The sequence below is a fragment of the Strongylocentrotus purpuratus genome, unplaced genomic scaffold, assembly GCF_000002235.5.
Source record: "Strongylocentrotus purpuratus isolate Spur 01 unplaced genomic scaffold, Spur_5.0 spur5_scaffold_18, whole genome shotgun sequence".
In the NCBI taxonomy this organism is placed as follows: Eukaryota; Metazoa; Echinodermata; class Echinoidea; order Camarodonta; family Strongylocentrotidae; genus Strongylocentrotus; species Strongylocentrotus purpuratus.
The window spans coordinates 25,064,893-25,079,389 of NW_022145603.1; the positions used below are offsets into that span (position 1 = coordinate 25,064,893).

The 14,497-nt window shown below is 38.4% G+C and overlaps 1 protein-coding gene across 4 annotated transcripts; it reads left to right on the top strand.

The window, feature by feature from the left end:
• Positions 1-589: 589 nt before the first annotated feature.
• On the top strand, positions 590-13,803 carry LOC100892229. 4 transcript variants are annotated; one of them, XM_030989582.1, is made up of 9 exons: positions 590-685; positions 2,959-3,169; positions 4,426-4,596; positions 5,200-5,302; positions 6,716-6,841; positions 8,792-8,978; positions 11,367-11,544; positions 12,353-12,506; positions 13,315-13,803. In XM_030989582.1, the coding sequence occupies exons 1-8, from the start codon at positions 641-643 to the stop codon at positions 12,469-12,471; spliced, it is 1,140 nt and encodes a 379-aa protein (XP_030845442.1). In that variant the 5' UTR covers positions 590-640; the 3' UTR covers positions 12,472-12,506; positions 13,315-13,803. The 4 variants fall into 4 exon arrangements, with proteins under 4 accessions (XP_030845442.1, XP_003728790.2, XP_011662316.2 ...); XM_003728742.3 differs by lacking the exon at positions 8,792-8,978 and adding an exon at positions 9,837-10,026; XM_011664014.2 differs by lacking the exon at positions 8,792-8,978 and adding an exon at positions 9,837-10,026 and having other exon boundaries at positions 12,353-12,488.
• Positions 13,804-14,497: the final 694 nt, after the last annotated feature.

The following is a 14,497-nucleotide window of genomic DNA, read 5'->3' on the forward strand; positions in this document are numbered from 1 at the left end:
AATATCAATCTTCTGTTCTCCTAAAAAATCCAACCCCGGGTCATTATAGGGCACACAAAATGTATTACTAAATTTGGAGCATAGATTAACGGTGTTGGCACCAAGATTAGTGGGGATGGTTCGTTCGAGACTCATACAGCCTTTATACCGTTTTATTAATGAGATAGATCTCGAATTAAATCAAACTGAGTGATTTTATTGAACAACTAAACAGTAGGCCTACTAAATGTCCATTTTCCTATAAACTGTCATTACAAAACTAGCTAGATTAGGGATTGTATAGCCGCTCCGAGGAACGTTTGCTATTTCAATTCCCTGCTTGTACTTGGCTTCACGGAGTAATTCGTCCTTTATAATGATTCTCTTCATTCCGGAGCAATGTATGTACTAATGCTTACGAACGTACTCTTGTACTAGTACAGTACATGTACCTGTGTATAAGACAGATCCATAGACAGAATACGCACGCCGCACGTCTGTGACGTAGGGAATAATGAATATTCATATCGCCACTAATCTTGGTGCCAATATATGCTACCCTTTTGGCCCCGCAAAATGTTCGCCTCCTCATCCCTTACGTACGGTTGGCATGCATGGTTGGCGACTGGCGTGGCGCCTTGAATGAGGACTTGAGTTGATCATGTCGAGATCAATTGCAGCTAACCGGGTCTTCAATACATTTAGGGTAGGTAGACTTTCATAAAATTATTTGTGAGACTGTTGCTTTGTTAATGCATGAGTGAAATAACATTTATATAGGCCAGATTTGGTGGCCATTTGAAAACGTGAGCTGATTCGACGAGTCGAGCGATAGAGACTGTTTACACGGCGAGAGATAGCTAGGTCGTGCCCGACGGAGGCCCGGATAAACTGAGTGCCGCGCCGCTGGAGCACCTCCAGCCCACAAAGGTGCATAAACTATCCTGGCTGTGCTGGACTAAAAGTTAAAACGCTGTGCTATTGATTCTCAACATTTGAAACACCACTGTAGAAAACTCAACTGATTTCACTCAAAATCAGTACTTTAGCTTAGTGACGATTGATGACACAATAGCAGTAAAATACAATTTGTTCAACTTTATGGAAACAATCATTTAAAAATTCAAATTGTGAATGTGAGTCCGCTGTCAAACTTGCTGATCAGCCGCATCAGCATGATTGAAAAAATTGTGTGCATCTGTGTGTTATGAGTGTATTGACTATTCATGTATTCAAATGCTGCCTATTAACATGTAGTGCAGTGCTAGAGTTCAGTACGCATTAGCATTGACTCTCTTAGACCGAAAGCTTCAGTCTCTCTAATCGTCGGTTGTTCCACTGAGACTAGGTCTACGTCTGGCTCCACTAGACCTCCGATTATAGAGACTGAAGTCTGGGGACCTCTTTCTGTGAGGCACTGTACGGAACAAATGGTTCGGTTCGACCGGACCGCGATGAATGAGATATGCAACGAGATTTTCACTCTTTACATCCTCATACATGCTGCAATATGACAATAATTTAGAGTCTAATTAAAAATAACATATATATAGCTTATTTGACTTACGATAGCTTGCTCATTTAGATCCTAAATTAATGATTAATCCGAGAAAGTCTCGTCGTCAACATTATCCGTCTTGGTTTTAGTTGATGAATATTCATTTTTTCTTTTCGAACGTCCAATAGCTACCGTAGCTACATACGAGTCGGCCCAGCTTGACCACCGAACTCCCACGAAACGAGTGCTCTGATTGGCCATTTGGCTATGTTTTGGTAGGTGGACCCGGAAATATATCGGTCGCCGGGTAATATTTCGAATGCATGAACGTACCGTTTCACAGTTCGGAAATACAAATTGGATAACTCATATAAATAAGTCCATAAATTATACATTTAATATTAAGTTATCAAATTTTGATAACTGTAATTAGGACAAATGACATACCGACCTAATTTACATCTGATTTAGAAATCAGAAAATTAGATCTAAATAAAGAAAATCGGGGAGAAAATGTTTTGACATAAAAAGCTGCCATTGTTGGCTATAGCTACCCCCACGGTACGAGATCTCTGGGTTGCCATCTGTATTGGGGAATGACAACAAATGTCAGTTTTATTAAAGAAATGACCCAAATCAGATGGTTATTGCTGTCTATGACTCTCTATGCTTTGCCGGAGTGCTCCACTCCGGGATACGCCTCTTTAAAAACCAAACCAAGCCATCCTAGCGCTGCATATTAATAGTTGAATATGAATATTTGAGTTGGTACAGTGTGGTGGAGATCAAAATTAAATCGGCCAGGGGCGGTGTTCTGAACATTGTTCATTGTTGAAAGTTATGTGTTAACTGTTATCTTTTGTTGTATCTTCCAGAGATAACACAGGGCTAATATTGTTGTAAGTTGGTAGTCTATTCTTAAAATCATTTTATCCCTTTGTTATCTCTTGAAGGACAGCCTCTATCTTATCTTGGACATGCCCTGGTACTCCTAAAACTTTTTGAAGAAAATAAGGCTCGTTTAGCTCTATATCTGATCTAAGGCCAGGGGTATTGTTGCATGCAGTTAAATTAAATAATTAAAAAAAAGCAGAGCCTGCCGGGCAGTTTGGATTGACATATGCCCTGTGGTCCAGATGCAGATCACTATCCAGACTTTCAGAAGCCCTGTTCTAGACGGATTATTTCACAATGTAATAATAATAATAATGATAATTCACATTTATTTAGCTTGCTGCAAGCAATAAAGAAGTATATCGCTACCAATTTTCTATCTAGAAATTCTATTCCGAGGCGCACTATTTAATTATCACCCGGGCTTTAGCCTAGCTACCATTACAGCCCTCTAGCATTTCAAGGAATTAATTCCTTCCAGGTACCCATTTACCTCACCTGGGTCGAGTGTGGCAACAACTCGAGAAGAAGTTCAGAACTGATTCTATCCTTCTATATGCATTGTTTCTTTCTCTTCATCATGACAGATATTCAGTAGGAGTGTGTGTAGTGCCGATCAACTTACCCAGTCAAGACATAGTCAAAGACTGTTCAAAATGGAGACGAGTACTGGAGGAGAGAGACAGATGTCTACGGAAGAACCCAGGAGGTTTGCAAGACCTGACGAAGTGGACTATGCCTTGAAGCAGGATATGGGGCAGGGCTACACCAGGAGAACTGTCCAGATCTCAGCCTTAGGTACTTATAGAAACTCCAACCTTAAAGGCATCGTTTAACAATGTTAAATCTGAGATGCACGGCCCTACGTGTTATCAGTGTCTGTGATGAGGTGTAATATTGAAGCCCTAAAAAAATTTGGCTTCAAAATGATCAAGAAGTGCCTCAAAACACTAAAAATCTTTGAGTGATCGGTTTTACCATGCGTTTTCCCCAATAGACTGTAGTGTTATGTCAGCAAATGTCAGATAATGACTTTCATTAAGCCTGTTCGTCATAAAACTGAAGGCTGACAACACCTGTTATTGGATAAGAACCTGAAATGTGTCAGACTCCCGATGAGTCGTTGATAGAAAACAAGGGGTTTAACCAGTTGATTGTATAGGTTTGTTACTTTGTTGTCCATGGCGACACAGATGAAATAACCAATTTAAGATCACATAGATTTAGTGCTCTCATATTTCAAACATTCACAACTCCCTTTATAATATGGGTCCGATTTATTTCAAACTTGTGCCTTTCTGTTTTTCTTATTTTCTGCTTTCATACAAATGAATTTATTACAAAGGTTGGATTGCCCTTTAAAGCCCCACTGCACTTCTTATAGCTACTTGCGCCCTCTATATAGCAAACAATTCCTAATTGGTGCCTGTTGGTCCCCCCATGATCCCCTTTTTTTAATGTTAATTGAGAGCAGATTTGATGAGATAACCACCTGTCAGTGACTGACCTTGCAGGGAGGTTTTTATCCCACCTGGCCAAACTAGTACAGACTGGCTGTAAGGCAATTCATTGTTCATTGCTTCTCTCCACCCAAGAACTAAATGGGAACCCAGTGGGATGTGGATGTTGATGTGATAGGATTGGCACATGCGCGCTTGTAAAATAGGGCCTGCCTGGAATACTCCCCAGGGAGCAGAGTGTGTGCACTGTCATGTGTGGAATAGCATATGAATCCAATAACCTAGGTAATACTCTCTCTCTCTCTCTCTCTCTACGTGCCATATCCTGAGACGTTGGCGACCATAGAGTGTCACAACTCTCTGTCCCATATTCTATGAAGCAGTTCATTCTCCCCGAGATCACTTCCACTTTCAGAAATCCCACTCCTTAAGCCACTCATCCATGGAATCCTCCATCTACCCCTCGATTCTTCCAGTCAGTGCAAGATTTTCCAAACCATTCTTTCATATAACATGACCCAAGAAGCTCAGCTGTCGACCTCTTATAAACTGTATTATTCAGAAGCTTTTGTCTATTATTATTATTATTATAAGGTACCAAATACAACATGGTGTACGGAGAATGGGTTCCTGTTGACCGGCCTGTTGAAGGATGCCCAGCAGTGATCTGTATCCATGGTACGCCAGCAACAGAGGGTGCCTTTCGGCCGATTGGAAGCCGGATCGCCTCTGGCGGCTACCGAGTTTTAGCTGTCAACTTTCCAGGTAGGATTCATTGTTTGTAATTATCTTGATTTGGTCATGACCAGTTTCAAAGGAATAGGATGGATTCACAGCTAAAGGGGGGGTTGCATGACAAGGCTATGTTTCTTTCCCTTGGCCTGCCTGGGGGCCAATCAAGTACAATACGACTACAGACGACGCGGCCGCAGTATTCATGTGCGTATAACATACACAAAACCGACGCATGAGGAGAACTTCGATCTGTTTCGCGGACGCCAGCTCGTGTTGACCTTTATAATCAAGTCCATTCATTTACGTGCAGTTGTCCTAAAGAAGTTGTAGATGGCGTTAAACAGTATTTTATATGCTGCATCCCCTTTAACAGTGTTCCTACCAGCAAGCCACAACAGGCTATTCTTCACCTTGCTTGTTGACATCTTTCAACCAGTGCATGCAGCTAAACGCTACCCACTGACCTATATGAGCAAAGCAGTCCATACTGTGTAAATACTTTCAAAGGGATTGATTGTTTTGTTCTGATATCAGCATAAATTTTGTATATTGAATTTGGATGTCAATGCCCCTTATCACTTACTATGTCGATGTGACAATTGAAAGGCCCGGACTCTCTTTCAATACATGCAGGTATGGGTTACACAGAGATTGATCCCGAGAGGAGATACAACCACACCACACCAGATAAAGCTGAACTCGTCAAGGGTTTCATCACCGCTCTACGGTTAGAAAGGTAAGCTACATGGAAACATATTGTTTGGGATAAAACATGATCAGCAAAAGCTGCTCTATTTTATTCAATTTAATCAAGGTTTATTATTAAAGGGGTTTGGTATCTTTGTCTCAGATTCTAAAAAAGAATCCTGGATTATTAGCTAATGCTGCAATCATAATTATAAACCTTTAGGTCAGTCACGATTCCTATGACTTTTATAAGCCGATCGCCTGTCTGATTATCAAGATATTTATGATTGGAATTCGAAATTTCAAAAACCGTTTTCCCAACAGTTTTTATAACACTACAGTAAATTCGGGGAAACGAGTAGGTAAAACTGGTCACTCAAAGATTTTTACTTTTTTGAGGCACTTCATGATCATTTTGAAGCGCAATTTTTTTAGGGCTTCAATATTACACCATATCACAGACACTGATAGCACGTAGGGCCTGAAAACTATTTTCCCGGAATGGAATTTTACCGGGAATTTTACAGGAATAGTTAAAACCATGACTGCAATTTCGACCAATCAGATGGCTGGATTTCTTAAGTGAGGTATATAATACACCATATCACAGACACTGATAACATGTAGGGCCATGCATCTCAGATGGGAACATCGTTAAACAATGCCTTTAAAATCATGACAGGTTGTACACGTTTTTTTTACAGTTTTTACAAGTAAAATACAATTGCAAGAGTAAGAAAACATAGACTTGCGACCAAAGTTCTTACTAGGTAGTGCATGACGTAACATAGTAGAGGTCTCCTGGTCCAGCGAATATGTTACCAGACTGTGGATCACAGGGTTGGCGGTTCGAGCCCCGCCGCGACAGTAATGTCCTTTGGCAAGACATTAATCTACATTTGCCACTGTCAACCCAGGTGAAGTAAATGGGTTGCCGGTGGGAAGAAATTCCTTGAATGCTTTTATAGCGCCTTATTATGGCAGCTGAGCTACAGCCGGGGTAATGATATGATACTGAAAGGCCCAATACCTTGTATTAGGCGCAGTAGAGTGTGTTGATATAGTAGCTACCCTATTTAGATAGACATATTATTATTATTTATAATAACATACTTGATACGTTCACCAACCATGGGGGATTTCAGATGAAAAAAAGACCAATGGCAAATTATGCCTAACTAGGCTACTGACCAGGGTTGTTGATATTTCAATGCATACTTGCATTCTCACCAGAGCATCACACTTTTTATTCCAACACCAAGTGTAAGGGATTTAAGAATTTTTCCAATTTTGTAGAAAATCTTATTTGATTCTTATTGCAGTGTTGCCATGGTTATTGGTCATTTTCTTGTTGTCATGTAGTTGGAAAGTTAGCAACTGATCCAGACTTGATATGATGCTAACACCAAGTGCGAGGGATTTCAGGAAAAAATGCTTTTATCTTATTTGATTCTGATTGCAGTGTTGCCATGGTTATTGGCCATTCTCTTGGTGGTCACGTCGTCGGAAAGTTATCAGCTGATCCAGACTTAGAGGGCATTGTTCAGTCAGCTTGCTTTCTATGTGGAACGGGGGTCACGCCCCATAGGTAAGATCAATGTTACTCTATAAATCAGGGGAAAAAATATTGAAAAATTTTGGGGGGCTACTTTTCAAGCTTGCTTGCATGAAAATAACACTCTTTAATTTGTTTTGCATTGAACTCTGTGCAAATTTTTTTGTGGCTGTTTTATGACTTTTGGGGGCTCTTTTGGGTATTTCGGGGGCTAATTCGCCCCAAGCCCCCATGTATTTTCCCCTGACTATATTCCTTCAGATATACAAATGTCACAAATAGGAGGCATTAGAGGAAAATGAAACCCAACAAACTGATATCCTTATTAACAATTGTATATAATATGCCTTACCAGCCGGCCCATGTATTGTTTTGTTTAATTAATTAAGTAATTAACGATCACCGTATTTTTTTTTACAGTGGAGCTGAATTGGTATGATCGTATTGGCTAAATTTCACACATTTTGGGGTCTAAAATTACCTTCATAGCAATTTTAGGTTCTAAAAGGGCACTAGAAATGTCATAGATAAGAATAAGAGCAATAACCATGCACTTTGAAGGCATCTGCGGTATGAAAACATAACTCAACTATCCCTTTAATGAGTTCAAGTATCTGAGGTACATTTTCATTTAAGCTGAAGAATTAATGAGTTTCAAGTGAAATTGATAGTTGCCAATTTGATTAGACGGAGATGATTCTTCTTCATATCATTCATGGCACCGTAGAGCTTGCTGTTTTAAAGGTATAGACCAGTTTTGGAAACGCCCCCCTCTCAAAAAATGAAATGGAATACATCTTTCTGTTTACAGTGCATGTAACTTTACCAAGACTGGACCAAATTTCTTATCATTTTGATGATTCCAGAACCTTGCAGTACACACCAATACTTATATCGTTGGTGGGGTGACAAAACCTCGTATCTCAAAAATCATGAATTTTCAGGAGAGCGAAAAAACTTTCCTGTCTCAACAAATTTAGTGCTGTGACATCGTCCTTTCTTTTTAAAACTGGAATATTTATACAATTTCTAATGTAATTGTTGAAATACAGTAAAATAATTGTTTTTATATTTGAAAGTGAGTTACAAGGTTTTTGCATTTATCTACATTGAGATACGAGTTCTTACTTTCAACTCTGAATGAGTTACAAGGTTTTGGTTGAATAAGTTACGAGGATTTGAATACACTAACTTTGGTACTGTTAGGCCGTGTGTGACAGGCCTGATAAAAACCTGATTTAAATCGGTTTTCCGATTTTTTAAATATTTTTCCCGGTTTTTTTCTGATTTTTTTTTTTCTTCCCAATTAAAAAAAAAAAAAAAAAAAAAAAATCCAGATTTTTTTTTTTTTTTTTTTTTTTTTTTTTTACCAGATTTTTTTTCTTCTTCGCTATTAATTTTATCCTGATTTTCCTGATTTCCACCTTATTTTCTCTGTTCTACCCCATTTTTTTCCCAAATTTCCCTATTCTTTCCCAATTTTCTCACTCGAAAGGGGGGAATGTTGTTAGATGCCATTTTTTCCCCGCGAATCCTCTTCTTTTTTTTTTACTCAAAGGGGGCCTGGTTGAGGGGAAAACAAAAAACCTATTTTTTTTTTAGTGCTCACTATCACCCCTGGTGTGAGTTAAGAGGAAAAGGAATTACGTATCTTATGTTACAAGGTTTTGTCAGTGCAGTTTCAAAGGGGGTTAAAGTTACGAGGTTTAGTTTAAGGGTGTTTGTGTGGAATTTGTGAAAAACCGAGAAGGAGGCGTTCCATGGATATATCAGGTGGTGTCGTAGGCCATTAGGTACAAAATTATGCAAAAAAATCAAAATCTCAAAAAATTGAGATACAAGGTTTTGTCACCCCACCGACGATATGCTAGATTATCAACCTTTTCTGATTGATTCCACAACGTTTCTTTCACAATGCAATCGCATGACCAGAACTGGTCTATAGTGCATAGCCAAAGGTCTTTCTTTTTCCTTGGTAAACAGATTATATAAGAAGATTAACAGTCCTGTCGTGTCTCATCTGATGTACAAGATGATGTACTTACCATACATTGGATGGATGGTGATGTACTTCTTTGCACAGATTGTCCGGAGGTGGGGTTTTCGAGGCAGAACCCACGAATCTCAAGCCCTCTGCATCTATGAGGTTGCGGGTATGAACTTTGAGATGGTAAGCGGTTAATAACGCCAAGGGGGGGGGTTATGCCCAACGTTGTACAAGACATTTTGACTATATCCTCCAGCCCATTGAATACCTGATATTCAACGACTTAACTCTCTTTATATGCACCCCTTAAGAAGATTCTAAGCCTCTGATTGGTCGAAACTGCAGGCATGATATTCTGATTTGCTGATTGCTGGGCAGTATTGCAAAAAATATTGACCAGGTATAGTTCTACTTGCCTTTGCAATGCAAAGATACAATGGATGCGAGTGAAGTTTACAATGGAAATGCGCAGTGAAACACGCACAGTGCTCTCAGATAGGTAAATTTCATTGACTTTTTAAATAAATACTTCGACAGCATATTTTTGACAATTGACACGAGGATGCAGTATATAAACAGATATTGACTGCTTATTTCAGGTCGGGGTTAAAACTATAGCTACTTAGTGATCTCAAGACTGCACTATGCCCCTCTACTTCGTCTTGGCGCACAGTACAGTTTCAAGATCACCTTGGGCAATAGTTTTAACCGTTCCCCTCGAAGCAGGCAATATTTGTATGTTTAAAGGGTTGTCATGGAGCTAATCAAGACTGGAAATGAATAATTTTGCAAAGTCATTGTGTTGCACAAAGCAATCCTTACCTCAATTGGTGTCTATTGTTTTATGCAAAAAGGCATGTGTGGTAAATGAGCGACTGTGCAGAGAGGGAAAGAAAGCAACTAAAATGCTAGTAATGTATATTTATACAAGGACTGGAAACTTGTCAAAATGTCTGTACTTCTATCATGGCATCTCCCTTCATTTCTGTTTCATTTCTTTTCAAATTCATTCATCCTTTCATTTCACATTTGTCTATACAGGATGCAGAAACTTAGTACGAGGATACCGTATGCTGCGTACATCATTTATAGGGCATTGTATATTCCCGTTATTGGAAGGATCACACGGTTTATCTGCGCCAAATTCATGCATTATATGGGTCTTCGAGGGAGAACAACAGAGGCGCAGGCCTTGGGTATCTACGAAGTGTACGCCATGGAATTTAATGTGGTAAGAAGATGGTGTTAGAAGCCTAGTCTGTTTCAGTGTTACTTCTCTTGGCTTCTTTTTGTTTGGTTTCTTTGTCTTGTTTTGTTTTTATTCTCAATCAGGCCTAGTGCAGCATGGAGTCATTGTGGTTTATCCTCAAGTTCTCCACCAAGGTGTTAAATGTGTATTTATTTTATTTATTTATTCATGATTTCTTTTAACAGGGTAGTTTTATTCAGTTTCACCCAATGCCAGTGGACCTGCTTTTCAAGAAAGGCTGCCTAATACAATAACATCATAAAAACATAAATATAATAGTACAATCATTAGCCATTGGACATACATGTGAAATATCAAATTAAACATATCTTTTAAAAATGACACTATTTGAATCATACAATATTTATTATCAATTATTATCAACAAAAAAATCATTACATGAACAAAATCACGCCTAAATCAAAAACAAAATAAATAAATAGATTTAAAGATAGAGATCAGTTCTGGTCATGCGATTGCATTGTGAAAGAAACATTGTGGAATCGATCATAAAAGGTTGATCATCTAGCATATAAGTATTGGTGTGTACTGCAAGGTTCTGGAATCATCGTAATGATAAGAAATTTGGCCCAGTCTTGGTGAAGTTACAAGCACTGTACACAGAAAGATGTATATGGGACTACGAGACATGTGCACGATATCTATCAGGTCCAAATAGATATACTAAGTAGGCCGCTTCTCGGCAAAATTTGTATCATCATGTTTTAGTCAAAACATATTCTTTCACATGATTGGTAATACCGGTAAGAGCTTCCATTTCATTTTTGAGAGGGGGGCGTTTCCAAAACTGTTTTTTACCTGTAAGCTTTATTTTAAAAAATTAGCTCACATTCTTCTTTCATTTCTTCAGATAGGAATATTTGGTCACATGGTCTACTAATTTTTATTTTCGAAAGATATACCTCAATGTTGTTTTTGATTCTTGGTTGTCTTTGCATGCTGTACTGAACACTTTCAACTAATGTGCATAAAGCTTAAGACTGGCAACATCTTGCTCCATTTGCTTTCCTTAATATTAATACTAATTTCATATTGTGAGTTAGTATTATGCCCTTATATCACATATGTGATCCAACATTTATTCCACCATCAATTGCTCTAAGGTTGCTTATGCCTCGGTCACAAAGGTTTGTAGGAACGATAATTTCGTACGAATCTCCCTGTTTTTCCATTGTCTTCCCGAATTTCCATTGTCCGAAAATCGTTCGTAAGGCGTTCGTAGCAGTTCGGAATGGCATTTGTGACCGAGGCTTTAAGCTAAGGTAGCCTTTACCGAATTTGTTTTATATCACCACCTACAGTTTGCTCAAAATTTGATGAGAATAGCCGAAAGGAAACTGCCGGTCCTGCTTTTCTTCTCCCTCGATGATACCGTCGTCGAATCGGAACTCCTCCAGGAAAATATAGATGTTCTTGGGATTCCAGACGCAGATATCAAAGACTATGATGATAACGGACAATCAGAATCCATTTACAGAGGTAAGTTTGTCAAATTGGCAAATCAAGGATAGGGGGAAAATGTGTACTTTCAATTTTTACTCTAAGTGTGAAATTTGTGGACCAAAATAGCATGATGTTTAATACCCATATCCTATCCAATAATATAATTTGAGTATTGCCCAAGAGGGAAGATACTTGGGAGAAAAACAGAAATCAGGGATATTTTTGTGCTTGACAAACTGGAGAGTTGTCCGTTTATACGGTACATCACAATCCTCTGACCAATTTGATATTTGCATAGATTCAGTGGTCTCAAATGTCAAACATCTATAACTCTCTTATTATTGGTCTGATTTATATCAAACTTTCAGCGTTCTGTTGATCTTATTTTCTGCTTTCGTACAAATGAAATTATCACTAAGGTTACATTGCCCTTAAAGTGTCTGCACACACAACCCCCCCCCCCCCCCCCATAATTGTCTTTAGATTAGATAACACTGCTTAATTGGGGTTTGGAGTTCAAAGTACACCAAGTAAAAACAAAGTCCATAGGGTCTAATATAGCCAGTCATTAACAGATTTAATCAAAGCTGGTCAGTGGCGGTTCTAGATCAACGGAGGCTTAGGGGCTAAAGCACCCTTTCCCAAATGTTACTGATTACAAATGAATTTAAGTGAGGCATGTGTAGAACATGAATCTAAAAGCACCCCAATGCCCCACCCCAAAGCACCCCCTCCTTAAAGCCCCCTTCCCAAATAATACTGATTACAAATGAATTTGAGGCATGTGTAGAAAATGGCTCTGGAAGAACCCCAATTTGTAACTGAAATGTGAATCCTTACACAGATGGGACCTTAAGGAGAGTGGTGCGCTTTGCTGCGGGGACACATCGGCTTCAGTTCACCAATCCGGAGAGAACCACCGCAGAGATCGTCTCTCTGCTCGACGCTTTGGGGAGAAGATGATGATGCTTGACTGCAGGGTGAGGGACACACTAAGGGTGCGTTCTAGCGATTTTTTGAAGCTAGCATCACAAACATGAATCACAAATCAAAACGACGTTAAAAACCATAGTTACTGCGCAAAAGCGTTCAAGCGATTTTTCATCAACGCTGATTCTCGCTCATTTCTACCCAGCCACTGCTCATAGAATCATGATTGAGATCTCCGTTCGTTCAAGCTAATTTTAGCGTCTGCAGAACGATACAAAACTCATCTTTTTCAGCGTTTCATGTGTTTATTTTTACGACCGACGAAAAATTGCTTGAACGCAACCGTGTTTATAAACGTCTTTGAAAACCGTGATTCTAGGGTGAAAAAGTGTTGATTGAACGCACCCTAAATGAAAGGAATAGTAACGATAGTCTATAATTCACACAAGACGATAGGTCAATTAAATCTGTTTATCCATCTATGTCCCACAATGAAATGGACCTTTAGACATGGGTTCTCCATAACTTTCCATCTTCAGCTGTTCTAGTTAGCTTCTCAAATGATATCCTCATCCACTGTTTGATGTTATCAGTCCTTGTCCTGGGTGGACTGCCCCTCTTTCCTCTCCCATAAAGTTCCTCCTTGCAAGATGGCGTTTGCCCTGCACTCTGGATGTGGACTGCGGTCCGGACTTTAGACAATTACTTTCAAAATTTCATCACGCACCCAGAACTCAAGTTCATCTTTAATTTAAGCGTGCCAATGATAGAGGATTCATGCCATACTGTAAGAGAAAAACAACAACTGGGAACTGAGGAAAGATAAGTTGTTCTCCCATTTTACACTTACCAATACTGTTCTCTACCTTTCTGCAGCGATCTGTGGTGTAATTCCAGAATGATTATGAAGAATTTAAGATACACCAACAACATGGTGGCCTGTACTTCAACAGAAGAAGAAGAATTGGAGATGGTGCACCTTTACCTCAGCATCCGATGAACTGAAATCGGTGATTACTGGTATACGTAGCTGTTTTAATCGACATCTTTATGACGCACAAGTACATAAGGTTCATAAACAATCTGCTTTGCCACTAGCAATTGTTGAAACGGAATGGTGTACTACAATTTTTTAAATTTTGATTACATTACTGTAATTATTGTAGACCTGGATGACATCTTTATTATACTTCATAAACCGATGTTTCAAGTTATTGATTTATACATATATATATATATACCGGTATGCATTAATTATGCAAGAGATTTATTGTATCCTTCTATGAATATGTTTTGTGAACTGAAAAGTATTGATAATACATCATTGAAATATAAACAGTATTGTTGAAACAATTTTTACTTCAAAATATTTTATCAAAATCGATGTCTTCCTATGCTGTGTTTGGCCAAGCCTTTATTCTGAAAGTCAGAAATGTCAAGACAAGGTAAACAAGACAAGGTAAACTACCTTTGTGTGCAATATGTGAAGACTTCGCATGTTCAATGGTGAATGGAGAGATTCAATTTTATGGTGGTAAAAAAGACCCGCTCTAACGAAAAATATTGCTGTTTAGAATGATAGCCACCATGTATGCTCTCCAGTCTGTGTGCTTTGAGATACAAAGTGTGCTACCTCAGTCACATTACCTCAGTCACATTATAAGAATTTATGAAGTTTTGAAATTGTAAATGATCAAATGTTGATAAAGTAATAGATTTGTCATATATGAAGTTCGTAATAACATAATTGCAGTTAATATATTTTAAGTACATAGAAAACAAATATTTTTATGAAAAAAGAAGTATGAAGTTTTTTTGGGGGGGTTTTATTACAGTGCAAATTTGGGAGGACCTTAAAATATGCATCATAGAGTTGTCAAGTTATATTTCATTACAACTTCAAATATTCACTAGTTTCATATTTTTTGTTACATTTTGTCAAAATCTAAATAATTTTTCTTCTTCTTTTTGGTCTCCTAATTTTTCTTCTTCTAGTATAAGCACCATAATTTCAGGGTGGACATCCTTTTGATATTGCTATAAAAATGAAACAATTTTT